The sequence below is a fragment of the Salvelinus sp. IW2-2015 genome, linkage group LG36 (genome assembly GCF_002910315.2).
Source record: "Salvelinus sp. IW2-2015 linkage group LG36, ASM291031v2, whole genome shotgun sequence".
Taxonomy (NCBI): Eukaryota; Metazoa; Chordata; class Actinopteri; order Salmoniformes; family Salmonidae; genus Salvelinus; species Salvelinus sp. IW2-2015.
In genome coordinates this window covers 6366782-6393515 of record NC_036875.1, presented here as the reverse complement: position 1 = coordinate 6393515, position 26734 = coordinate 6366782, and the positions used below count along the sequence as shown (strand labels likewise).

Genomic DNA, 26734 nt, shown 5'->3' with positions numbered 1-26734 from the left:
AGTAGTGAGTGCATACATTTTCGTACACCATTTGAACCTAGGTTTGATGACATGAGACGTGAGGTCGAAGTGGATTTGGATTTAAATGTTTTCATCCCTGTGTCTCTCCCCCGCCAGGCCCAGTGAGAACATGTTGATCTGGGCCAACACAGACGGGACCTACAGCGCCAACTGGACCCCCGGGGCTGTGGGCCTCTATACCATCCACGTCACCATCGACAGCATCGAGATCGGTAAACCAGACCAGGGTTGGGGTCACTTCTAATTATATTCAGTCATTTCATTGTAATAAGTGAACAGAAATTCCATTTCCAGTTCCCATTTCCTCTATTTACATTTACATTACATTTAAGTCATTTAGCAGACGCTCTTATCCAGAGCGACTTACAAATTGGAAAGTTCATACATATTCATCCTGGTCCCCCCGTGGGGAATGAACCCACAACCCTGGCGTTGCAAGCGCCATGCTCTACCAACTGAGCCACACGGGACCACCACTATTGAAATTGGACTAGAGAGTTCAAGTCTGTTCATTGAAAGTTTAGCACAATCACTCAAAAAATGTACGTCGGTATTGTGTTTCGTCTAAGATTAGAGAAAATAAATGTATTAGTTAGTACAATGTATTCAACATATATTAGTTGTTAATATTAATGAAAGTTATCTGCTAGCTGAGTGTTGACTATGTGTGTGTTTAACCCACTAGATGCTGGTCTGGAGGTGGAGGTGAAAGACCCTCCTAAAGGCATGATCCCACCTGGCACACAGATGGTTAAACCCAAGGCCGAGCCCCAACCTAGCAAGGTGAGACCGACACACCTGAGAACACATACTCATCTGAGAACAGACCAAAGAACCGGAGAACACACCGTCACAGCCAGTAGTGTCTGTTGTGTGTTCATTTACTGTTTGTATCGGGTCTTCTGTTTCCTCCAGGTGTTGTCAGTGTCTGGCTGCAATCCATAGGATAATTATTTTCACGTCTTGTTCACTCTCATTCTAACTGGCGCTTATCTGTGTGGACATTTTATAATGAAGAAAATTGTGTTGCGCGAGGGTTGTATGTTTAATGCAGTGAATATTTTCCACTGTCCACAAACCATGTTCTGTGATCATTGGGGCTGACTATTATCAAACAGACAATGGGGAAACAAACTGCACATTTCCACTCAGCTCTTTGTCTCTCCCTTCTGATCTTGTGTACAGTGGATCATATCCAGCACCATCAGAGAACTGGGTTGATGGTAGGGTTTATTATTGTTTGAATATTCTTTATTTAACCAGGGAATTTTTATTGAGATGAACAACTCTTGTTTCAAGTCAACCCTGGGTTTGGACTGACCAACCAGCAGTGTTCCGAATGGAGTACTTCTACGCTTTCTCCCACTATTTTGCTGTGTGGGCGTGTGTGGGCGTGTGTGGGCGTGTGTGGGCGTGTGTGTGTGTGTTTGTGTCGTCTTCCCCTCTGCTGCCACTTCTTTTTCTCTTTCCCCTCCTGAGGTTCCTGCAGCTCACTGTCTCCCCGTCTGTCTCTCTGCTTCTCTCAGGTCTGCAAATTTGTGTCCATGGACAGTGCAGGCCTCCGCGTGCGTAGTCACCCCTCCCTGCAGAGCGAACAGATAGGCATAGTGCAAGTCAATGGCACCATCACTTTCGTTGATGAGGTAAAGTGCTCTAGACCAGGCGATTTGATCATGTCATAGCGTTACTCTTCTCTTTGACCTTTAACCTTTTTCCGTTTTTATTTTAATTAGCTAGGACTGAATCCTAACTTGGGATCCAAGTGTGTGACCTTAACCCTTTACACTCTTGGGAATTAGCCTATATGAATAGGGCTAAATTGAAGTGTTTCCTACAGAAGAAATATGAAAAGCGTGTGCATGGTTGTAATTGAAAGAGAACAGTTTGTAGATTATTTTTTAGACCAAAGGTGAGGGCGCAACATTTCACCTGACACAAGACTGAATTCAAACATTACACTGTTGATTTTATGTGCATTTTACATTTACTGTACTTTTCGCCGCATTTGCTGATAAATAAAATCTGAAAATACTCTGTATTTTGCAACCCTAACCTCAAACTTTCGCTCAAGTTGTGGTCAATCTGGGAGTTGAGTTGAAATTTGAGGTATTATGCACAGATCACAAGTCAGGATTCAGTCCTTGCAATCTACAGAGTCATTTTGTATGACTGTTTTGAGTACAGAAGAACTGTGCAGTTAGTCTACCACTTTCTAGTGATTACTGCTTCTCTTCTGAGCTCACTTATTTGTTACCTTTGTGTTGTTTTATACACATGCGAGACACAGAGGCTGCAGCGAGAGAGAAAAAACGAAATTAAACCTTAAAGCTCAGTGATGTTACTCTGAGATTAGTGTGCTTTCACACAACATGACACTCCAAACATGCTGCCAAGCATGCTCCATTTATTTTAGGACTGGTTTTAAACCTGGGTTTTACATTTTGCACCACTCAGTATAGGTAACTCTGCCTTCCTTGTTGATTCTGGGTTTCTGGAGCCATTCAGCCCAGTTGACTCTGTTTCCATAGTGACAGGAGGGGGGTATGCCTGTGCTCTCTTCCCTCTGTTGCTTGTTTTCCCATAGATCCACAATGACGATGGTGTTTGGCTCAGGCTGAATGATGAGACAGTAAAGAAGTATGTGCCCAACATGAATAGGTACACTGAAGCCTGGTGCCTCTCTTTTAACCAGCACGTGGGCAGGAGCCTGCTGGTCCCAGCCGACGTAAGTAAAATGACGATCAGTCAGTCAGTCTATATGATAGCAGGGTAGTCTACCCCCTATGCTGCTCTTTTGGGGAAAGCGTCACAGATCATGAGAGACCCCTCACTACCAGACCTTCACGCAAACAAATGGCAGCATAAGGGCAACATGCATGCCTTAACTCATGTCTGAGGGGATGAGGAAAATGTTCGTTTTAATGTTACTCVAATGTGTTCGGTTGGACATGGCTCTTGAAAAAAAAAAAACGCATGATCAGTTAATACATGTTTAAGGCATTGAAGTCATCCCCAATGCAGTTATTGACCAAAAAGATAGAGGTAGTAGATGAGCCATTTCAGTGTTTAGTTTGAAATGGTATTAGCTGCACAGTCTGCGGTTATCTTCACCTCTTCCTCATTGCTTTCTTCTCACCCAAGCTTCACAAGCACAGGCACCTCAGAGCAAAATAAAAAAGTTTTGAAATATCATATATTTGCTCCATGACACAAACAACCTCAAAACTCTAAAGGCTGGTTGCTTAGACTCAGAGTCATAAATTGTCTTTTTCATTTGAGCATGCTTTTTATTCCAGTACTAGGCTTAATCTGGGACCAGGAAACTAGCCCTGTCTAATCAGGGACTTCATGGTTGGATAGATTAGAAAATGTTTACATTCATTAATTAAAAGGCATTGCCTATGTATTAACCATCAATTTTAAGAATAAACTGTGTTCTGTCATGAAGCAATCATTGGTCCCCAACACCACTTCATATGGAAATTGTGCTTCTACCACTCCACAATTCTGCCTATGCATTGGGCTGCTGAGGCTTGTAAGGTTCAGAGGCTTCTATGTAAGGGCATTGTCAAAAACAGCATGACACACTACATCCTATATGTGGAAGATATTTTTTTTTTTTCTTTTTTAAAGTGATTTTCTGTCTTTTTACAGCCAGGAGGTGTGTTGGGTCATTGTCCTGTTGAAAAACAAATTGTAGTCCCACTAAATGCAAACCAGATGGGATGGTGTATCGCTGCAAAATACTGTGGTAGCCATGCTGGTTAAGTGTGCCATGAATTCTAAATAAATCACCAACAGTGTCACTAGTAAAGCACCATCACACCTCCTCCTCCATGCTTCACAGTGGGAACCACACATGCAGAGATCATCCATTTACCTACTCTGCGTCTCACAAAGACACAGCGGTTGGAACCAAAAATCTCCAATTTGGACCAAAGGACAGATTTCCACGGGTCTAATGTCCATTGCTTGTGTTTCTTGGCCCAAGCAAGTCTCTTCTTCTTATTGGTGTCCTTTAGTAGTGATTTCTTTGCAACAATTCGACCATGAATGCCTGATTCACGCCGTCTCCTCTGAACAGTTGATGTTGATGTCTGTTACTTGAACTCTGAAGCATTTGTTTGGGCTGTAATTTCTGAGGCTGGTAACTAATGAACTTATCCTCTGCAGCAGAGGTAACTCTGGGTCTTTCTTGTGGTGGTCCTCATCAAAGCCAGTTTCATCATAGAGCTTGATGGTTTTTACGACTGCACTTTAAGAAACTTTCAACGTTCTTGAAATGTTCCTGATTGACTGACCTTCATGTCTTAAAGTAATGATGGACTGTCATTTCTCTTTGCTTATTTGAGCTGTTCTTGCCATAATATGGACTTGGTCTTTTACCAAATAGGGCTATCTTCTGTATACCACCCCTACTTTGTCACAACACAACTGATTGGCTCAAACACATTAAGAAGGAAATCAATTCCAGAAATTAAATTTTAACAAGGCACACCTGTTAATTTAAATTGTTAGGTTCTAGTTCTGAGTAAGCTTAACCAAGTTTAATTCTTCCCAGAGGATCAATACATTAGACAAAGACATGTTGACACACAAACACTGATATTTAACCCTTTATTCTAGTCTTTTCCTACACATCTGAACACCCAATGCATTTATTTTGCTAGACAGAACCTTAGTGTTATCTGTTGTTCTTCACATCATCTGACCTGACCTCTACCCCAAAGTGCTCACTCCTACCCAACTCACGGCTGTCATGGTGCTTGGTACCAGACTGTGTCTCTTCTCCTCCCAGAGGATCCCTGATGGCTAACAATAACATATCCTGACATAATGTAAACGTTATACATTACCCTCTCTCCCTCAGTGACATGAATAAGTACATTTCATATTCTCAGAACCCAACAAAATGCATTCCAGGTGACTACCTCATGAAGCTGGTTGAGAGAATGCCAAGAGTGTGCAAAGCTGTCATCAAGACAAAGGGTTAGGGTTAGTTACTTTGAACAATCTCAAATATAAAATATATTTTGATTTGTTTAACACTTTTTTGTTTACTATATGATTCCATATGTGTTATTTCCTAGTTTTGATCTCTTCAATGTTATTCTACAATGTAGAAAATTGTAAAAATAAAGAACAACCCTGGAATGAGTGTGTCCAAACTTTTGACTGGTACTGTACATGTGAAATGAGTAAATGAATCCTTTGCCGTTTCTTGACGATTTGTTGCTCAGAGTCTCTTTAACGCTAGCCAAGGAGTCAGGGATATCTGCTTGTTGTCGTGGACCCCCTTAACTATATTCCCACGGGTGAGTTGTCTGATGTGTATGTCTTGGCTGCTCTGGTTCTTTTTCATCCGTCTGTTATTTCTACATGGCTTATTGAAACCCCTTCCCCCCCTGTGAAGTTATATAATTTGAGTTATAGTTGACTTTGCGTTTTTGCCGTCAGGGACATGATTTTTTTAACCACAGTTGCATCACTTTCTGAGTAGTTTATTTTAAGAACACTATCATTCTACCTCCATTCTCCTTTAGGAATCAGCTATTCAGTGAAAGTTAAATTGTTATGCTGTCTGTGCTGTGATAACTTTTCTCATTTCACTTGAAATTCGAGCCTTTGATGAAAATTGATAACACGTGTTGATAACACTGACATCATTTGTGTGTTGAGGGTTAATGACATTGATGTCAGTAAGTTACATGTTGCTTTTGTAGGAGAAGGTAGATGACATATTGCCTACTGTATGTGTCTAGTACTGTGGCCCCATATGACATATTGCCTACTGTATGTGTCTAGTACTGTGGCCCCATATGACATATTGCCTACTGTATGTGTCTAGTATTGTGGCCCCATATGACATATCGCCTACTGTATGTGTCTAGTACCGTGCACCCATTTGTGAGAGCATGCCTTGCAAATAAGAGTCTACCTTACCCACACTGCATTTTCTTGATAACTTTGTTGAATCGGACCATTTCCTTTTGGGCATATCTATTTTAGAGAAACATTGATGCAACAATTTGCTGAGTTCATGTAGAATATCAAATTCATAGTATTCCTAGCAATTTGTTTTAAATCTTTAGGTTTACTTTCACTGCACTTTTCACACATGTTCAGTGTGTATGGTTGAGTAAATGTACAGTTGAAACATATTTCAAGCCTGTGCAGTATGAAGTGATACATCATTTTTATTTATGCATTTACCATACTTTGTCATCACACTTTTTGAGAACTTTTTGGTGACATTCAGGTGGTGTTAATGAAGCCTGTGTTCTTGTCCACTTTATGCCATTGAGACAGTATCAGCCCAACAACCAGCTGTGCACTTGATGCTCACAGGGTGTCCTCGAAAATGTGTTAGTCATTGCTGCAACATTTAAGTAAGCGTTTTGCTCTGTCAACATTTAASTAAACGTTAGGCTCTATGTCAACATTTAAGTAAACGTTAGGCTCTATGTCAACATTTAAGTAAACGTTAGGCTCCATGTCAACATTTGTTAGAGTGGATCCTACTGGTTTTGTTGAACTGATAGCTCTGTGGACAGTACGGTAAAGCTGTAACCGCTATGCTGGAACTTTGATCATTTGATAATCTGAAACACTGGCTACATTACATCCTCTCTCATAAGACACATAGTTTCATCCTGATTCCTTATAACTATGTCATCGCATCAGACATCCATTACTACTCGCCCACTGACTGGTCTCCTAACCTAGCCTGATTGGTGTTAATGCTAGTCAATTCCCTCTTGCAGGAGGCCAGGGGACAATTGGAGCAGTCTTCTAACCTAGYCTGATTGGTGTTAATGCTTGTCAATTCCCTCTTGCAGGAGGCCAGGGGCCAATTGGAGCAGTCTTCTAGCCTGATTGGTGTTAATGCTAGTCAATTCCCTCTTGCAGGAGGCCAGGGGCCAATTGGAGCAGTCTTCTAACCTAACCAAGCCTGATTGGTGTTAATGCTAGTCAATTCCCTCTTGCAGGAGGCCAGGGGCCAATTGGAGCAGTGTGTTAAGGAGGTGAGCGCCAGCGGCCGCCCCTCCCAAGAGGCCCCCTCCATGCAGGACAGGGTGAGGCAGGGCGGCGGCGGCCCTGGGCTTTATAAGGTAGTGAAGACGGGCCCCTCGGGTCACAACATCAGAAGCTGCCCACACCTTAGGGGTATCCCCATTGGAATGTTAGTACTTGGGAACAAGGTCAAGGCAGTAGGCGAGGTATGATTGTGTGACTTAAATTATTTGTAGTGGCGGCCGATACATTATAATAAGGCTATCTATAAAAATATTTAAAAGGGCAACACAAACGAGCATAATATCTATATAACTAAACATACAGCACAGTTCTTATGCCTGTCTCTTTTGTTGCCCTCTACCTTGCTCTCTTTGCTAACACAGACCGAGGYGTTGTAATGCGTTTGGTTTCCCCCTTTTGCTTGTAAATTGGTTGACTTGTTTTGCCTTCAGAAAGTATTCATACCCCTTGACTTATTCCACGTTTTGTTACAGCGTGAATTCAAAATTAAATGCATGTTTTTCTCTCACCCAATCTGCACATAATACCCCATAATGACTAAATGAAAACATGTTTTGAAAAAGAAATGCAGAAATATCTGTTATGTAAGTATTCACTCCCCTGAGTCAATACTTTGTTGAAGCCCCTTTGGCATCGATTACAGCTGTGAATTGTTCTGGATAAGTCTCTAAGACTGTGGTCACCAACCGGTCGATCGCTGTCGACTCGTCAATCTCCGAGGCATTTCTAGTCGATCGTCMAACATTTATGTAAAAAACCCAATGATAAAGCCTTGTCTTCCTATTTWATTTTTATTMGTCTCGGGCTGTTGGTGGTAGGTGCAGCCAATTCAGCTGGTGGTAGGCAAACTGTTGCCATTTCATGTGTCCGAAGGTACAAACTCTGCCYTCCCYGTGTGCCTGGAGAGGAAATCATGTGCACTATGCCACCGCTGGMCAATCAGATGGCTCAGATGACCCAGTCTGCAKTAACTTAGCAGGCATAAAAGACTCCTCACTCCTCCCCAACTCACGGCTGTCCTGTTGACTTGTACCAGACTGTGGCCCTTCTCCTTTCCATAGTATCCCTGATGTCTAACAGAATGTAAATGTTCTGCATTCCCCTCTCTCCCTCAGTGACATTAATAAGGATATTTCATATTTCAAGTTTAGAACCAATCAATAGTGACTGGGTGTATTGATACACCATCCAAATTGTAACTAATAACTTCACCATGCTCAAAGGGATAGTCAGCTTTAAAAAATAAACATGTTTTACCCATCTACCAATAGGTTCCCTTGTTTGCGAGGCATTGGAAAACCTCCCTGGTCTTTGTGGTTGAATCTGTGTTTGAAAGTCACTGCTCAACTGARGGACCTTACAGATAATTGTATGTGTGGGGTACAGAGATGAGGTAGCCATTCAACAATCATGTTAAATGCTATTATTGCACACATTGCAGCTTTTCATTTTTAATKAATTTGTAAGAAAATAATTCCACGTTGACATTATGTGGTAGGGTGTTGTGTGTAGGCCAGTAGCAAAAAAAATCTCTATTTAATCAATTTTAAATTCAGGCTGTAAAACGTCAAGGGGTGTGAATACTTTCTGAAGGCATGTACTTTGCCATTGAAAGGGTGAATACACAAAATGACTGTGGGTGTGTGTGCTCTGTCAATTCTCCGGGTGGTGGCTCTTTAATTAACACACTCCAATGGCTACAGCATTTTGCGTTTATACATTTTAGTTTGTTTAAACTATATACAATGATCTTCATTTATTCATCATTGGAAACAAATGAGATATTTCTGAGGTTTACATTTTTTGATCCTTCACTACTTTTTAACATTGGATTCTTGAAATGCTGAAGCCATACTGTATCTCAGATTAATCTTTCCCCTCTTACACCTTCTGTTGACTTTGTTTCTCGGGGCACATTTTGATGCGCTTTAAAATTTCTTGACCCAAAGTGCTGAATGGTGCTTACTTGACCTCTGTTAGGGGGATGTGGTGTGTCATGCTTTTACTAGAATGCCCTCTCTGAACCAATGGCTCTCCGGCTCTTTCTCAATTCATCTTTCCTTGAGTCCACACAGCCTATATCCTCACCTCCTTCTCAAACCGCATTGGAGAAGGAGGTATGAGGGGAGGAACCTAGGACGACCTCCTCCAATAGGGTTGAGACGGTGACAAGGATATAGGACGTGAGGACTACTAGGATACAAGGAATCATGGAAAGACTCACTTAACCCTCTCTCTCTCTAAGCACTTATTAACATTTACACTTTCCATCTGCGTCTGTATGTCTAAAGTGGTGATTTTCTTTCAGGACTTTTACAAAACCAAACAAACAAACATGCATTTACCTTTCAATATGATTGACTTTTAGAGTAAGTTCTTAAATTGATTCTCTTTATACAGTATGACATTGCTCTGTAGGGATGATGTTGTACATTTTGTATAAGGGGATGGGATGGTATTTGTGAGAAATGTGTGTGAGGATGGTGCTGTGTGTGTGAGAGGACTAGCATGTGTGTGTAGATGGTTAAAGAGCCTTGTGTTGTCCATCAGGTGATAAACACAGAGGGGACGTGGGTCCAGCTGGACAAGAATAGCGTGGTGGAGTTCTGTGAGAGCAACAAAGGAGAGGCCTGGGCTCTGGCCCGAGACCATGGGGGAAACCAGTACCTACGCCAAGGGGAAGGTAAGAGCCCCAATAATTACCTTTTTACTTASCTTACTGCTTTGAGACCTCTGTAATCTTTGTAGAACAGGACCCATATTCACAAAGCATCTCAACAGTTSCTAGCAATCCTGTTGACCTGTTTTAAGACAACAACAAAAAACTAAAAGCAAATCAAATTTTATTTGTTGCATGCGCCGAATGCAACATGTGTAGTAGACCTTACAGTGAAATGCTTACTTACAAGTCCTTAACCAACAATGCAGTTTTAAGAAAATACCTAAAAAACAAGTAGGAGTTAAGAATAACAAATAATTAAAGAGCAGCAGTAAATACCAATAGCGAGGCTATATACAGGGGTACCGGTACAGAGTCAATGTGCGGGGGCACCGGTGTCGAAGTAATTGAGGTAATATTTAGATGTAGGTAGAGTTATTAAAGTGACTATGCATAGATAATAAGAGAGAGTAGCAGCTGTGTAAAGGGGAGGGGGGCAATGCAAATAGTCTGTGTAGCCACTTAATTAGCTGTTCAGGAGTCTTATGGCTTGGGGGTAGAAGTAGTTTAGAAGCCTCTTGGACCTAGACTTGATGTTCCGGTACCGCCTGCTGTGCGGTAGCAGAGAGAACAGTCTATGACTAGGGTGGCTGSAGTCTTTGACAATTTTTAGAGCCTTCCTCTGRCACCGCCTGGTATAGAGGTCCTGGATGGCAGGAAGCTTGGCCCCGGTGATGTACTGGGCTGTWCGCACTACCCTCTGTCAGATGCCGGGCAGTTTCCATACCAGGCAGTGATGCAACCTGTCAGATGCTCTCGATAGTGCAGCTGTAAAACCTTTTGAGGATCTGAGGAACAATGCCAAATCTTTTCAGTCTCCTGTTCACGACTGTTTTGGTGTGCTTGGACCATGTTAGTTTGCTGATGTGGACGCCAAGGAACTTGAAGCTCTCAACCTGCTCCACTACAGCCCCGTCGATGAGAATGGGGTAGTGCTCGGTCCTCCTTTTCCTATAGTCCAYACTCATCTCCTTTGTCTTGATCAAGTTGAGGGAGAGGTTGTTGTCMTKGCACCACACTGACAGGTCTCTGACCTCCCTATAGGKWGTCTCATCGTTGTCTGTGATCAGGCCTACCACTGTTGTGTSATCTGCAAACTTAATGATGGTGTTGGAGTTGTACCTTGCCACACAGTCGTGGGTGAACARGGAGTACAGGAGGGGACTGAGCATGCAACACTGAGGGGCCCCCGTGTTGAGGATCAGCGTGGCAGATGTGTTGCTACCTACCCTCACCACCTGGGGGCGGCCCGTCAGGAAGTCCAGGATCCAGTTGCAGAGGGAGGTGATTAGTCCCAGGGTCCTTAGCTGAGTGATGAGCTTTGAGGGCACTATGGTGTTGAACGCTGAGCTGTAGTCAATGAATAGCATTCTCACATAGGTGTTCCTTTTGTCCAGGTGTGAAAGGACAGTGTGGAGTGCAATAGAGATTGCATCATCTGTGGATCTGTTGGTGCAGTATGCGAATTGGAGTGGGTCTAGGATTTCTGGGATAATGGTGTTGTGAGCCATGACCAGCCTTTCAAAGCATTTCATGGCTACAGACGAGTGCTACATGTCAGTAGTCATTTAGGCAGGTTACCTTTGTGTTCTTGGGCACAGGGACTATGGTGGTCTGCTTGAAACATGTTGGTATTACAGACTCAGACAGGGAGAGGTTGAAAATGTCAGTGAAGACACTTGCCAGTTGGTCAGCGCATGCGGCCTTGTGAATGTTGACCTGTTTAAAGGTCTTACTCACATCGGCTGCGGAGAGCGTAATCACACAGACGTCCGGAACAGCTGATGCTCTCATGCATGTTTCAGTGTTACTTGTCTCGAAGCGAGAATATTAGTTATTTAGCTCGTCTGGTAGGCTCGTGTCACTGGGCAGCTCTCGGCTGTGCTTCCCTTTGTACTCTGTAATAGTTTGCAAGCCCTGCTACATCCGACGAGCGTCGAGCATGGTTCGATCTTAGTCCTGTATTGACGCTATGCCTGTTTGATGGTCCGTCGGAGGGCATAGCGGGATTTCTTATAAGCTTCCGGGTTAGAGCTATTAAGTCTATGTCTGGTAACACTAATGTTAATGAATTACCGTCATGTGTTTTGAAGGTCATGTGTTTTGAAGCAAATGCTCACCTTCAATGGCCACTGGCACGCTGGAGAAGTGTGCTCTTCATGGATGAATCCTGGTTTCAACTGTACCGGGCAGATGGCAGACCATGGTCTGGTCGCAGTTGTAAATGAGAACTTGTTCTCAACTAGCCTACCTGGTTAAATAAAGATAAAATAAAATGGTGGCAGTGGGATTATGGTATAAGCTACGGACAACAAACACAATTGCATTGTATCGATGGCAATTTGAATGCACAGAGATACCATGAGAGATCCTGAGGCCCATGGTAGTTCCATTAATCCGCCTCCATCACCTCATGTTTCAGCATGATAATGCACGGCCCCGTGTTGCAAGGGTCTGGACACAATTCCTGGAAGCTGATAATGTCCCAGTTCTTTCATGGCCTGCATACTCAGAGGACATGTCACCCATTGAGTATGTTTGGGATGCTCTGGATTGACACGTACGACWGCGTGTTCCAGTTTCCACCAATATCTAGCAACTTCACAAGCCATTGAGGAGGAGTGGGACAACATTCCACAGGCCACAATCAACAGCCTGATCAACTCTATGCGAAGGAGATGTGTCGCGCCGCATGAGGCAAATGGTGGTCAAAGCAGATTACTGACCTGTTTTCTGATCCATGCTCCTACCTTTTTTTTGTAAGGTATCTGTGACCAACCGATCCATATCTGTATTCCCAGTCGTAAAATCCATAGATTATGGCCTAAAGAATTTATTTTAATTGATTGATTTCCTTATATGAACTGTAACTCAGTAGAGTCTTTGCAATTGTTACAAGTTGCATTTATACACTTTTGGTTAAGTTTACTTCCATTCATTTTTTAAAACCAGTAATGGTTACCTTCAGATGAGTCCTGTACCATTCGGACGGTACAGACGTTTTCGGGAGAAGAGCAATTTTTCCAGGATGTCTCATGGTTTGACAAACACCGTTCTAATTCTGCCACCTTTCACCGCAGATACGGAAGTGCTATATTGTCAATAAACCTTGATTCTGTGGTCAGTGAACCATTTATGTGTTTATTTTGAGGTGTGCTTTGGATCATTGTAATGCTGGAAGATCCAACCATGGCCCAGTTTAAGCTTCCTAGCAGAGGCAGTCAGGTTTTGAGTCCATGATACCATGTATCCTAACAAGTTGTCCAGGGCCTTTGGAATTAAAACATCCCCACAACTTCACAGCGGGGATGAGGTACTTTTCTTCATAGCTACGTTTCTGTCTATGCCAACCCACCTCTGGTGTTTGTTTCCAAAAAGCTCTATTTTTGTTTCATCTGACACCTCACAAGTCCTCAACTGGGGCGGCAGGTAGCCTAGTGGTTAAAGTGTTGAACTAGTAACCGAAAGGTTGCAAGATTGTATCCCCAAGCTGACAAGGTAAAAATATGTCGTTCTGCCCCTGAACAAGGCAGTTTACCCACTGTTCCTAGGCCGTCATTGAAAATAAGAATTTGTTCTTAACTGCCTTGCCTAGTTAAATATAGGTACATTTAAAAAATAAAATAAATACATAAATAAACCTTGAGGCTGGTGTTTTGAGGGTACTATTAACCTGTCTAGGACCAACAGCCAATAAAATTGCAGGGCGCCGAATACAAATCAACAGAAATCTCAAATCAAATTTCTCAAACATACAAGTATTAGGCACCATTTTAAAGATAGAATTCTCGTTAATCCAGCCACAGTGTCTGATTTCATAAATGCTTTACAGCGAAAGCTCCACAAACGATTATGTTAGGTCACCACCAAGTCACAGAAAAACCCAGCCATTTTTCCCGCCAAAGAGGAGTCACAAAAAGCACAAATAGAGATAAAATGAATCACTAACCTTTGATGATCTTCATCAGATGACACTCATAGGACTTCATGTTACACAATACATGTACGTTTTGTTCGGTAAAGTTCATATTTATATCCAAAAATCGTATTTTACATTGGCGTGCTAGATTCAGTAGTTCCAAAACATGCAGTGATATTGCAGAAAGCCACATGAATTCACAGAAATACTCATAATAAATGTTGATGAAAATACAGCTATTATACATGAAACTTTAGATACACTTTTCCTTAATGCAACCGCTGTGTCAGATTTCAAAAAAACTTTACGGAAAAAGCATAATCTGAGAACGGCGCTCAGAGCCCAAACCAGCCAGAGAAATATCCACCATGTTGGGTAGTCAACATTATTCATAAATAGCATAATAAATATTTACTTAACTTTGATGATCTTCATCAGAATGCACTCCCAGGAATCGCAGTTCCACAATGAATGCTTGTTTTGTTAGATAATGTCCATCATTTATGTCCATTTATGTCCAATAGCTTATTTTGTTAGGGCGTTTGGTAAACAATCCAAAAGCGCGATCTGTTCCATTCGGACGAAACGTTCAAAAAGTTATATTACAGGTCGAAGAAACTTGTCAAACTAATAAGTATAGAATCAATCTTTAGGATGTTTTTATCATAAAAGTTCAATAATGTTCCAACTGGAGAATTCCATTGTCTGTAGAAAAGCACTGGAAGGAGAGCTACCTCTCAAGTGAAAGTGCTTGACTGAGAACGAGGCTGTAGGCAGACCCCTTAGTCAAACAGCTCCCATCCGGCCCCCCTTCACATGAGCAGCCTGAAACAAAGTTCTAAAAACGGTTGACATCTAGTGGAAGCCTTAGGAAGTGAAAATTAACCCATATCCCACTGTGTATTCGATAGGGGTGAGTTCAAACCTCAGATTTCCCCACTTCCTGTTTGGATTTTTTCTCAGGTTTTTGCCTGCCATATGAGTTCTGTTATACTCACAGACATCATTCAAACAGTTTTAGAAACTTCAGAGTGTTTTCTATCCAATACTAATAATAATATGCATATATTAGCATCTGGGACTGAGTAGGAGGCAGTTCACTCTGGGCACGCTATTCATCCAAAAGTGAAAATGCTGCCACCTATCCCTAACAAGTTTAAATTAAGCTGTCAGTTGAGGACTTGTGAGGCATCCGTTTTCAGCTGTGCTAACATAATTGCAAAAGGGTTTTCTAATGATCAGTTAGCCTTTTAAAATGAATCTAACGTGTGAATGGATGTTTTGGTTGCTGTTGTTGGTGGAGCCAACGTGGTCCAGCTCTGTCTTCTCTCCCAACAGAACAAAGCCTGCTAGAGCATGGGGCCCAGACCCCCCCAAATAGCCCCTTTTCTGTCCAGGCCTTCAACAGTGCTGCTGGAGCCATTGGGGCCTTCGAGACACAGGGCTTCAACTATAGCATCTCAAACAACAAAGGTGAGGCCAGCCGGGGGACTTGGATACGTCACTGGGTGGGAGAGGGATGYCTACACTGAGTGTACAAAACATTAGGAACACCTTCCTAATATTGAGTTGCACCCCCATTTGCCCTCAACAGCCTCAATTATTCGGGGCATGGACTCTACAAGGTTTCAAAAGTATTCCACAGAGATGCTGGCTGATGTTTACTCCAATGCTTCCCACATTTGTATCAAGTTGGCTGGATGTCCTTTGGGTGGTTGACCATTCTTGATACAAGAAACTGTTGAGCGTGAAAATCCCAGCAGCATTGCAGTTCTCGATAAACTCAAAACCGGTGGGCCTGGCACCTACTACCATACCCCGTTCAAATGCACTTACATCTTTTGTCTTGCCCATTCACCATCTGATTGGCACACATACGCAATCCATGTCTCAATTTTCTCAATGCTTAAAAATTATTCTGTAACCTGTCTCCTTCATCTACAYTGATTTGAAGGTGACATTAATACAGGATCATAGCTTTCACCTGGTCAGTCTGTCATGGAAAGAGCAGGTGTTCCTAATGTTTTGTACAATCAGTGTACATGGACTTGGTAGCTACAGCTGCTTCTGATTTAGGAAACTCCGAAGTTGTTGCCTGAAGCAGAACCTTGGTCATGGTTATTAGGCATAAAACTTGATAAAATGATCAAACATGAGCAGGTAGTGTATCTGTTGCATAGCGTTTTAAAACAAATCAAATCATATTTTATTTGTCACAAGCAGTTGTAGACCTTACGTGAAATGCTTACTTACAAGCCCTTAACCAACAATGCATTTCAAGAAATAGAAAATAATGATTAAATAAACTAAAGTAAAGAGTAAAATAAAACATAACACAATAAAATAACAATAATGAGGCTATATACAGGGGGTACCGGTACTGAGTCAATGTGCGGAGGTACAGGTTATTCAAGGAATTTTGTACATGTAGATAGGGGTAAAGTGATTATGCATAGGTAATATACAGCGAGTAGCAACAGTGTAAAAACAAAAGGGGGGGGGGTTGTCAATGTAAATAGTCCGGGTGGCCATTTTGATTAATTGTATAGCATGGCTTGGGGGTAGAAGCTGTTAAGGAACATTTTGGACTGGGCCGTACGCACTACCCTCTGTAGCGCTTTACGGTTGGATGTCGAGCAGTTGCCATGATGCAACCAGTCAGGATGCAGCTGTAATACTTTTTGAGGATCTGGGGACCCATGCCAAATCTGTTCAGTCTCCTGAGGTGAAAAGGTGTTATTGTGCCCCCTTCACAACTGTCTTGGTGTGTTTGGACCATGATAGTTCGTTAGTGATGTGAACACCAAGGAACTTGAAACTTGACCCGCTCCACAACAGCCCCGTCGATGTTAAAGAGGGCCTGTTCGGCCTTCCTTTTCATGTAGTCCACGATCAGCTCCTTTGTCTTGTTCACATTGAGGGAGAGGTTGTTGTCTCTGACCTCCTCTCAAAAGGCTGTCTCATCGTTGTCAGTGATCAGGCCTACCACTGTTGTGTCGACAGCAAACTTAATGATGGTGTTGGAGTCGTGCTTGGCCACGCAGTTGTTGGGGTACAGGAGAGGACTAAGGACACACCCCTGAGGGGCCACGGTGTTGAGGATCAGCATGGAAGATGTGTTGTTGCCTACCCTTATCACTTGGGGGTGGCCTGTCAGGAAGTCCAGGATCCAGTTGCAGAGGGAGGTGTTTAGTCCCAGGGTCCTTAGCTTAGTGATGAGCTTTGTGGGCACTATGGTGTTGAACGCTGAGCTGTGGTCAATTAACAGCATTCTCACATAGGTGTTCCTTTTGTCCAGGTGGGAAAGGGCAGTATGGAGTGCGATTGAGATTGCGTCTTCTGTGGATCTGTTTGGGCGGTACGCGACTTGGAGTTGGTCTAGGGTTTCCGGGATGATGGTGTTGATGTGAGCCATGACCAGCCTTTCAAAGTACTTCATGGCTACCGATGTGAATGCTACAGGTGTTAGTCATTTATGCAGGTTACCTTTGCTTTCTTGGTCACAGGGACTATGGTGGTCTGCTTGAAACATGGGTATTACAGATTCGGTCAGGGAGAGGTTGAAAATGTCAGTGAAGACACTTGCCAGTTGGTCCGCACATGCTCTGAGGACACATCCTGGTAATCCGTCTGGCCTCGCAGCCTTGTGAATGTTGACCTGTTTAAAGGTTTTGCTCACATCGGCTATGGAGAGCGTGATCACACAGTCGTCCGGAACAGGTGGTGCTCTCGTGCATGCTTCAGTGTTGCTTGTCTCGAAGCGAGTATAAAAGGCATTTAGCTTGTCTGGTTGGCTCGTGTCACTAGGCAGCTCACTGCTGGGTTTTCCTTTGTAATCCATAATAGTTTGCAAGCCCTGTCACATCCGACGAATGTCAAAGCCGTCGTAGTAGGATTAGGATTCAATCTTAGTCCTGTATTGGCGCTTTGCCTGTTTGATGGTTCGTCTGAGGGCATATCGGGATTTCTTATAAGTGTCCGGATTAGTGTCCCGTGCCTTGAAAGCACAGCTCTAGCTTTTAGCTCGATGCGGATGTTGCCTGTAATCATTGGCTTCTGGTTGGGATATGTACGTACGGATACTTTGGGGGGGACGTCGTCGATTAACTTATTGACATTGCGTATTTTATCGTGCTTGTGTCTGTACCAATGTTTGTGTTGCTTCAGTCCCCGCTGTTCCATAAGGTGTTTTTGAATCTGTTTTTTAAAATCTAATTTAACCTGTGTGCCAGTAGTTCAGACAGACAGCTCAGTGCATTCAACATGTCAATACCTCTCATAAATAAAAGTAATGATGAAGTCAATCTCTCCTCCACTTTCAGCCAGGAGAGATTGACATGCATATTACTAATATTACTTACTATTAAGTATCATTAAAGTATAACATGTATCAATATGTTTCCATTCACTCCATTATCCCAGCCCCGTGCTCAAACTGCTGTCTCCCAGCCCTAGTTCATGCATCTCTTACTACCCTTTTTTTCTGTTCTCTTATAGCTGTGTTAACTCCAACTGTCTGTTGTTCTGACTGTCCGTCTTTTGCTCTCCCAATGGTCATCCTCTCTCTCCCTCCTTTCTCACTGTGGTGTGTTTCCTTACCTGTTCTCCCTCCTCCTTTCTCACTGTGGTGTGTTTGCTTACCCGTTCTCTCCCTCCTTTCTCACTGTGGTGTGTTTCCTTACCTGTTCTCTCTCCCTCCTTTCTCACTGTGGTGTGTTTCCTTACCTGTTCTCCCTCCTCCTTTCTCACTGTGGTGTGTTTCCTTACCCGTTCTCTCCCTCCTTTCTCACTGTGGTGTGTTTCCTTACCTGTTCTCTCTCCCTCCTTTCTCACTGTGGTGTGTTTCCTTACCTGTTTCTCTCTCCCTCCTTCTCACTGTGGTGTGTTTCCTTACCTGTTCTCTCTCCCTCACTGTTTCTACTGTGGGTGTTTCCTTACCTGTTCTCTCTCCCTCCTTTCTCACTGTGATGTGTTTCCTTACCGTTCTCTCCCTCCTTTCTCACTGTGGTGTGTTTCCTTACCTGTTCTCTTCCCTCCTTTCTCACTGTGGTGTGTTCCTTACCTGTTCTCTCTCCTCCTTTCTCACTGTGGTGTTGTTCCTTACCTGTTCTCCTCCTCCTTGTCTCACTGTGATGTTCCTTACTGTTCTCTTCCTCCTTTCTCACTGTGGTGTTTTCCTTACCTGTTCTCCCTCCTCCTTTCTCACTGTGGGTGTGTTTCCTTACCGTTCTCTCTCCTCCTTTCTCACTGTGGTGTGTTTCCTTACCCTCTTTCTTTCTCTCCCTCCTTTCTCACTGTGGTGTGTTCCTTACCTGTTCTCTCCTCTCTTTCTCACTTGGGTGTGTTTTCCTTACCTGTTCTCTCCCTCCTTCTCACTGTGGTGTGTTTCCTTACCTGTTCTCTCTCCCTCCTTTTTCACTGTGGTGTGTTTTCCTTACCTGTTCTCTCCCTCCTCCTTTCTCACTGTGGTGTGTTTCCTTACCTTTTCTCGTCTCCCTCCTTTTTCACTGGTGGTGTGTTTCCTTACCTGTTTCTCCCTCCTCCTTTCTCACTTGGTGGTGTTTCTTACCTGTTCTCTCCTCCCTCCTTTCTCACTGTGGTGTGTTCCCTTACCTGTTCTCTCTCCCTCCTTTCTCACTGTGGTGTGTTCCCTTACTGTTTCTCTCCCCTTCTCATGTGGTGTGTTTCCTTACCTGTCTCCTCCCTCCTTCCTCTCTGTGACGGTGTCCCTGCATTCATGTCCTGTGTTTTCCTTTCCGCAACTGTTTTCCGCTGTAGATGGTTCTTCATCACACAGCCTTGCATTCTTCTCATGAGCGTGTGCACAAGAGCAGTATGTCCGCAGCTGGGCATGGTTCTGCTCTCTCATCTCTCGCTCTCAGGCAAAAGGGTGGGTAACATACAGAATGCATGCGTCCTTCAGACTGAACACTATGTGTCAGTTACTGAGTCAGTTAATACTGAACAACAGGATACATGGGGTGGGAATAATGTCCCTAAACAGATCCATTCTAAAGACCAATTATATAATACCTAGACTGGGGGACAGTGCTGCACTGGGCTTTTCTCATTTTGTTTGCACCATGATCCTTTTGCTACCTCTGTCCATGTTAGGGGCCTTCAGTGAATAGATGGACAGACCTTTCAGACATGCATAGGTTGATTTCAGATCATTTGGAAAACGTATGTCACTATTTCAAGGCCAATCAAGGCTCTTCATTGCAGTCACTTACTGAAGTCAATTGGTCGACAACTTTTCAGTCTGAGGTTTCTTATTATTTCTTTTAACATCATTTTTTCAGACTCTCTTCATTTCCTCCATTTTGTTTCATTTTGTTCCCTTTCATAATCCCTTTTGTTTTGACCCTTAGATGTTTGAGTGTTGTACTCTGAGTAAACTGGATGTGCTGCCTTTTACGCTGAACCTCAATGAGTTATAGTATAACTGTTTCTATTTTGTTGGCTGTCTCCTAGCTTCTAGACACCGACAGAAAAGCCACTCCCCAAAACAGGAGGGTGGACGCTCCTCGGACCATTCCAAAAGCAAAGACCTGTCGGCCAGCGAGGCTCTATCCTGAGGTCGGACACGGCCAAGTTGCGGTCAGACTCTCATAGCCGCTCTCACTCGCCCAACCATAACACCCTGCAGGCGCGGAAGGCGAAGGGCGTGATCGTAACTCCTCCGGGCTGCGCGCCGAGTCGCCCAACCCTGGCTCCCGCTCCTCCTCGCTCAAGCAGAAGGGCTGTCCTCTTCCTCGGGGAAGTATAGCCCCTCTAGCACCACCTTGACGTGGTCCTCCTCCCCCAGCATGACCCAGAACTTGCTCAGGACAAGACAACTAGTTGCAAGAACATGCCACCAGACAAGAACCAACAACCATGACCAGAACCTCCTCCCAAAGTCAGCCCCTCCAAGGCTCGGCTGGACCCGCCCAAGAGAAGGTCCAAGTCGGACTCGTACACACTGGACCCGACACCCTACGGAAAAAGGTCCCTCTCACCTCGGAGCCACTGAGGGGAAGGTCCACCTCGCCTAAACCCAAACTATCTCCAAGGCAGGTGCAGCAAAGGAGGTTGACATGAACTTGGAGAACCGCAGCCCATCGCCCCATGTGACCCAGGAGGACCTCCACAGGGAGGTGGTGATGTGTACGTCTATTGCTCTTCTTTCCGATGATGAGGAAATGATGAGAACGTTGACTTGAGCAACACAGAGGGCTCTTCCAAGGTGCACTTAAGCATCGGCAAGGTGCCCATCAAGGATGAGCTGAGAGCAGCCGCTTGTCACCAAAAGTCAGCCGCAAAGACCTCCAGCCGCCACGTGCACCCCAAGAAGGACAGTCTGGCCCGCTCTTCAAGGGCGAGAGCTCATCAAGGCTCACGAGACAACCAAGCAGGCTATGTCGCCCTCGGTGGCAGAGTGCGCCCGGTCGGTTTCGCGCGTTCCTCTGGCACGAGGGCATTGTCCACGACGCCATGGCCTGCTCCTCGTTCCTCAAGTTCAACCCGGAGCTGACCAAGGAGCACGCGCCCTTGGCGCAGTTCGCTGGGTGGCCAGGGCGGCCAAGAGGAGAAGGAGAGCAAGCGCTGATGAACCGCCACTCCTGGAGATATCCTCGGCCCTCAATATGTTCAACCATTTCCCCCACAGGCGCGGCCGACACTCTCCAGGATGCAGTCGATCAAACAAGAACAAGGCTCCTGTCCATGCTCAAAGAGCCACCACTGGCGAGAGAGTGTGGGACGGCAAGGGGAGCCCGTCTCCCACGAGATGACCTCTCATCCTTCATGAGGGCCAAGTCAACCTGCCGTCACACTCCAGCACCTTGTTGCATTCTGGGAGGACATCTCCATGGCGAACCATCAATGCAGCCACCCAGAACATGATATTCCCCAGCCCGGGCTCCAGCGCCATCTCGAGAAGGAGAACGAAGGACAGTAAAAGTCCAAGAAGGAGAGAGAAGAAAGAGAGAAGGCGGAGGTGCGCCCCAGGGGGAACCTGTTTGGTGAGATGGCCCAGCTGGCCATCGGGGGGACCGGAGAAAACACCATCTGTGAGCTTTGTGGGAGTCGCACCCTTACCCTGTCACCTACCACATGAGGCAGGCCCACCAGGTAAACCAGACAACAATGGGTTTGGCTTTTTCACATCCATACGTTTAGAACATACATCATCATCGCATGGTCACTGTGCGAGTTAGCTACCTCTCACTAATAAGGTCAGACATGAAGAGTCCTGTGACAGACTATTTTGTTTTATTGATTGTGTGGAAGAAACGAAAGCTTTTAAAGCTGAACATGTCTTCATACGAGGCGGATGGTGGCTAACCCCATGACACCATATACACTGTGGTCTGCTCGTACGCAGCAACTACTCAATATGATCTTAGCATAGATGCATGTATATGTTTCTATTTAAGTCTGTGGATCTTAGCATCGTCTGGTGTCTTGGGCAGTTTGGTCGCTACGCGGGAAGGCCAGGGCTACAAACAGTATCGGGCCACTTCTGTGGGGCTGGCAGGAAACTGTGGAGACGGAGGTGTCGGTGGAAGTACCTGGTACCTGGTTGTGGTGACCGCTGCAGGGAGAAGTACCTGAGAGACGAAGCAGACATGCGGCCAGGAGAAGTACTGTACTGCTCAACGCTTTCAAATAAAATGTGTTGTTATCTTTACACATGCATAACATTTAATACATTTGTGTCAGTTAATAATTTCATAAAATCTCAGCTCATGGAACTTAACAAACAATACTTGGATGAGTTAACGAACATAAGCCTTAACAATCAGATTGAACACTAACATATTAGTCTCATGTTACTTATTCTCATGTAAAAGTACAAAGGATAACCTTACTCAACCATGTGCTTTCATAAACAACCTTGGTAATATGCTCGTGACAAGTCATACAATGCTATTATTATGTTTCCTTCAAACTATCGACCTCTTTAACCACCACTTAAATTGAATCTGCCCCTCCTACCACTCCAGGTGAGAGCAGTCGAGGAAAGGAAGCCCACTGCAGTTGAGATGCCCGGGGCGCTGCCCACCATGGAGGCCCCCCAGGTGATCCGTGCCAACGGCCCTTTTCCTGCTTTCCTACGCAGCGCCGCAAGCCCAGCCTGCTGTGCCACCCACCCGCCTCGCCCGCTTCACTCCATGCTGCCCAGCCTCAAGGAGGGCGTCTCTGACGAGATGCCCACACAAAGATGGCTGCCTCTACCTGCAGATGCTGGCCAGGTAAAAATAATAGCTATTGTGATGAGGATCAAATTGAACAAGCTGGAAAGATTGTGGGAAAGAAGGAATCTCTTATTTTGTGCCTACGCAGACAGTCTCCTTCGTCTTTTGGTTTTATGCCCTTTGGGATGGCATTACACTTAAAGCGCTTGGCACGTTAATTGAGTGATGATGATCATACATTTTGGTTGTGTATATGTCTTATCCTATCTCATGGGCAATTAACAGTGAAAAAGGTCATGGAATTATTTGCTTTGAGGCAGCATCCACATGACCTAAACACAAAATATTAAACTACATTTGTACGTAAACCTGTCTCCCCTCTTTCAGGCAACACACAGAGAACTTTGGTGGGTACCAGGATGAGAACCTGTTCCAGGATGAGATGAGACTACATTCCACGTCTGTCCCTGCACCCTACATTCAGTCACCCCCGACGCCTGCCCAACGTGTTGTGGAGCCGAGAGCAACATGAATCTATGCCACCAGGTAACACATAAAGCGACACATACACCTCTTTTGGTAGAGATGCAGACTGATTATGTCTGTTTATTGTACGTGTTGTATGTATTTATATCTGTGGTGCGAGAGTGACTTGTATCAGTGTAAACAGATGGTCACATTGTCTGTGTTCATCTCTTGCAAGTGGAACCAGCCCATCACAGATAGTGCTTGTCCGGAGAGGTGTTCAGAGGTCTTACTCGTAGTGGCCTCCGAGTTGACAAGAAGCACTTGCTCTCCGGCCAGGGTAAAGCCGTGCCCAGACGCGGAGTCCACAGGGGGATGCAGGTGGGTAAACCTTCCCTGACCACCAGACCAGAGGGTTTGGCCTACTTATTATTATTATTATTATTATTATTAGGGTTCAGCAGCGAAACTGTTAACAGGAGTAACAACATGAATTTGTGCATGAGGCAGAAAATAGTGCGGTGCGACTCGAGTTTCGCCATCAGCTGGAAGACGGTGTCCCTTTTGGGTCAGTGGAGGAAATGGAGAGCGGAGAGATGTTGAGACGGACCCTCAGTCTGCTGTTATCTCCCTCCGCTGAGACTGACCATCAAGATGCAGGAACGAGTAGCCCAGTAAGATAAAAAGCAAATTATTTAGATGTATGCTCCCTCAGCCTGTGCCTCACAAGTAATACAACAACTGTCATATAGCCTACCAATTTTTAACTTTTAAATATGTTTGAAAAATGGTCCAAACAACAATGCATTGGCAGGGAAATTCAAATAAACATCACTATGCGGTGATAATGTATCGGGTCTATATCCATCCTGCACAAACCCTCATTTGCTACAGTTCTGTTTTTACAGGGTAATGTTGCATGGCTAACATTGTATTAAGTAGATCTTGCATCAGAAATGGTTGGTGACCCTGCCCCTATTTCGTTTCTTCTGGATTATTATTATTATTATTATACCGGTTCTTCTTGCCAGGAAAATTAACATGCAAAATTTCTGTGAGATGGTAAAGGCCAAAGAGGGTGTAACTTGACATGATCGTAAAGGCCCTTAGTCCACACCCTTTCATGCGATGCCATAAACAATTGCCACAAGGTGGTGCTCCAACAGAGCGATTGAATGGCTAACTTTGAAAGGTCAAGCCCCTCACCCCTTATGACCTAGAGAGTCCTGAAAAATGCAGTGTGTAGGTCCTTCTTCTCACAAGGAACAATTTCCTCAAGAACCCCCATTCAGGTCACACATTGATTATTTCCACCATTTAGAATTTCTGATAAAAACACTTAAAAGGCTACTCCTCTGTCATAAATGCTAACAAACGAAATTTGGGGCCGTCCAGTCCATTAGAAATGGTCCAAAATACACTACATATACACAAAAGTATGTGCATACCCCTTCAAATTAGTGGATTAGGCTATTTCAAGCCACACCTGTTGCTGACACATTATATAAAATCGAGCAAACAGCCATGCAATCTCCATAAGCAAACATGACAGTAAGAATGGCCCCTCCTGAAGAGCTCAATGACTTTCCAACGTGGTATCGTCATAGGATGCCACCTTTCCAAAAGTCAGTTTGTCAAATTTCTGCTCTGCTAGAGTTGCTCTGTAAGGGCTGTTACTGTGAAGTGGAAACATCCAGGAGCGGCAACGGCTCAGCTCAAAGTAGTAGGCCACACAAGCTCACAGAATGAAGCGCTTTCCTCAGTTACAGCACTCACTACGCAAACGTTCCAAACTGCTCTGGAAGCAACTTCAGCACAAGGACTGTTCGTTGGGAGCTTAAAAAAAAAAGAAAAAAAAGCTTGAAATGAGTTTCCATGGCCGAAGCAGCTGCACACAAGCCTAAGATCAGCATGTGCAAGTCCAAGCGTGCGCCTGGAGTGGTGTAAAGCTCACCGCCCATTGGACTCTGGAGCAGTGGAAACGTGTTCTGTGGCGTGTTGAATCACGCTTCACCATCTGGCATCCGACGGACGAATCAGGGTTTGTTGTATGCCGAATGGGCAATAGCAGCGACATGTCTTTTTGTCTTGTCTGTCGCCGTGTATATATATTTTCTTCGTGTATATTTAATCTCACTTTCCATCTACGGACTGAATATACTGTCCTGTCAGATCGCCTCACTCAATGTGGTACGGATCTTGCTATTTTTTATACTTTTGAACCGGAACGACCATTCAACGGAGGACGTAGCCAGCTAGAGTCAGTTATCACACTGCTAGTGGTCATCACCGTTAACTCGGACATCAGCCAGCCTCAGCCTGGTCAATTCCTGCCAGTCCTGCCACGCGCGATATCCACCAGAGCATAATCACGACTGCTTTTCCCCTACCATAATCTCCGGATTCCTACGCAGGAGCTCGTGGACTTTACACCGGGATCATCGCCTATGCGTAGCTTGCAATCATCCGAGTACTACTCCTGAATAACGTCTCTGTCCGAGCAGGCACCAGTTTAGCACTGGAGCTAGCCAGCTGCGAGCTAGGCCACTCCACTCACTCCGCTAAGCCAAAGAAGGTCACCAGCCAGTTCATGGGCCTCAATCCTCTTTTGGCCAATTGGCCTGGACCTTGACTGCCGACACAAGAGCCCAGCCGATCCATCACGACTTGGTTGCCGAACGTAACCGTCCGAGGGGGTTTCAACAGGCTATTCCGTTGGATGTCGCCGGGGGATCCATCTCGCTAGCTCCGGTCCGGCTAGCTGTATGAATCGTCGTGTCTCCAGCTCGCCTAGCGTAGTAACGCATACTTGAATTGGCTCCCTGACTCATCTAGTGCTACTCTAATTGGACTCTATGATCACTCCAGCTGCGAAGCATCTACTCTAGATGTCAATTGCCTCCGCTATGTGCTGTTTCGGTTAGTAATTATTGGCTTATTTCCTGTAGAGCTCCCAGCCCTGCCCAATATGCCTTAGATTAGCCCCTTTTGTTCCAACCCCGCACACATGCGGTGACCTCCCTGGCTTAAACTGGTGCCGTCTGGAGACAAAACTTCGAACGCACCAGTTCTTATAGCCTTTAGCCATACCTTATCCTACTCCTCCTCTGGTGATGTAGAGGTTTAACTTGGCAGCCCCCAAGCCACTCCATTCCCCAGGCGCTCTCATTTGTCTGAACTTCTGTGAACCTCATAAAAGCTTGTTTCAATGTTGTTTAACATTAGAAGCCTCCCTCCTAAATTTGTTTTATTCACTGCTTTAGCACACCTGCCAACCCTGATATCCTAGCCGTGTCTTGAATCATGGCTTAGGAAAGGCCACCAAAAATCATGAATTTCATCGCTAACTATAGATTTTTCCGCAATCTAGAACTGGAAAAGAGGCGGAGT

At 44.6% G+C, this 26734-nt stretch overlaps 1 protein-coding gene across 1 annotated transcript in view; it reads left to right on the top strand.

Moving 5' to 3' along the window:
- Positions 1-26734, top strand: part of LOC111959629 (MYC binding protein 2) — a 236902-nt gene that overhangs the window by 160290 nt on the left and 49878 nt on the right. The window contains 8 exon segments of the mRNA XM_023981339.2: positions 118-233; positions 707-804; positions 1548-1664; positions 2606-2746; positions 9610-9742; positions 15036-15170; positions 21074-21094; positions 25663-25680. Of these exon segments, the coding sequence (XP_023837107.1) occupies positions 118-233; positions 707-804; positions 1548-1664; positions 2606-2746; positions 9610-9742; positions 15036-15170; positions 21074-21094; positions 25663-25680 (779 nt within the window).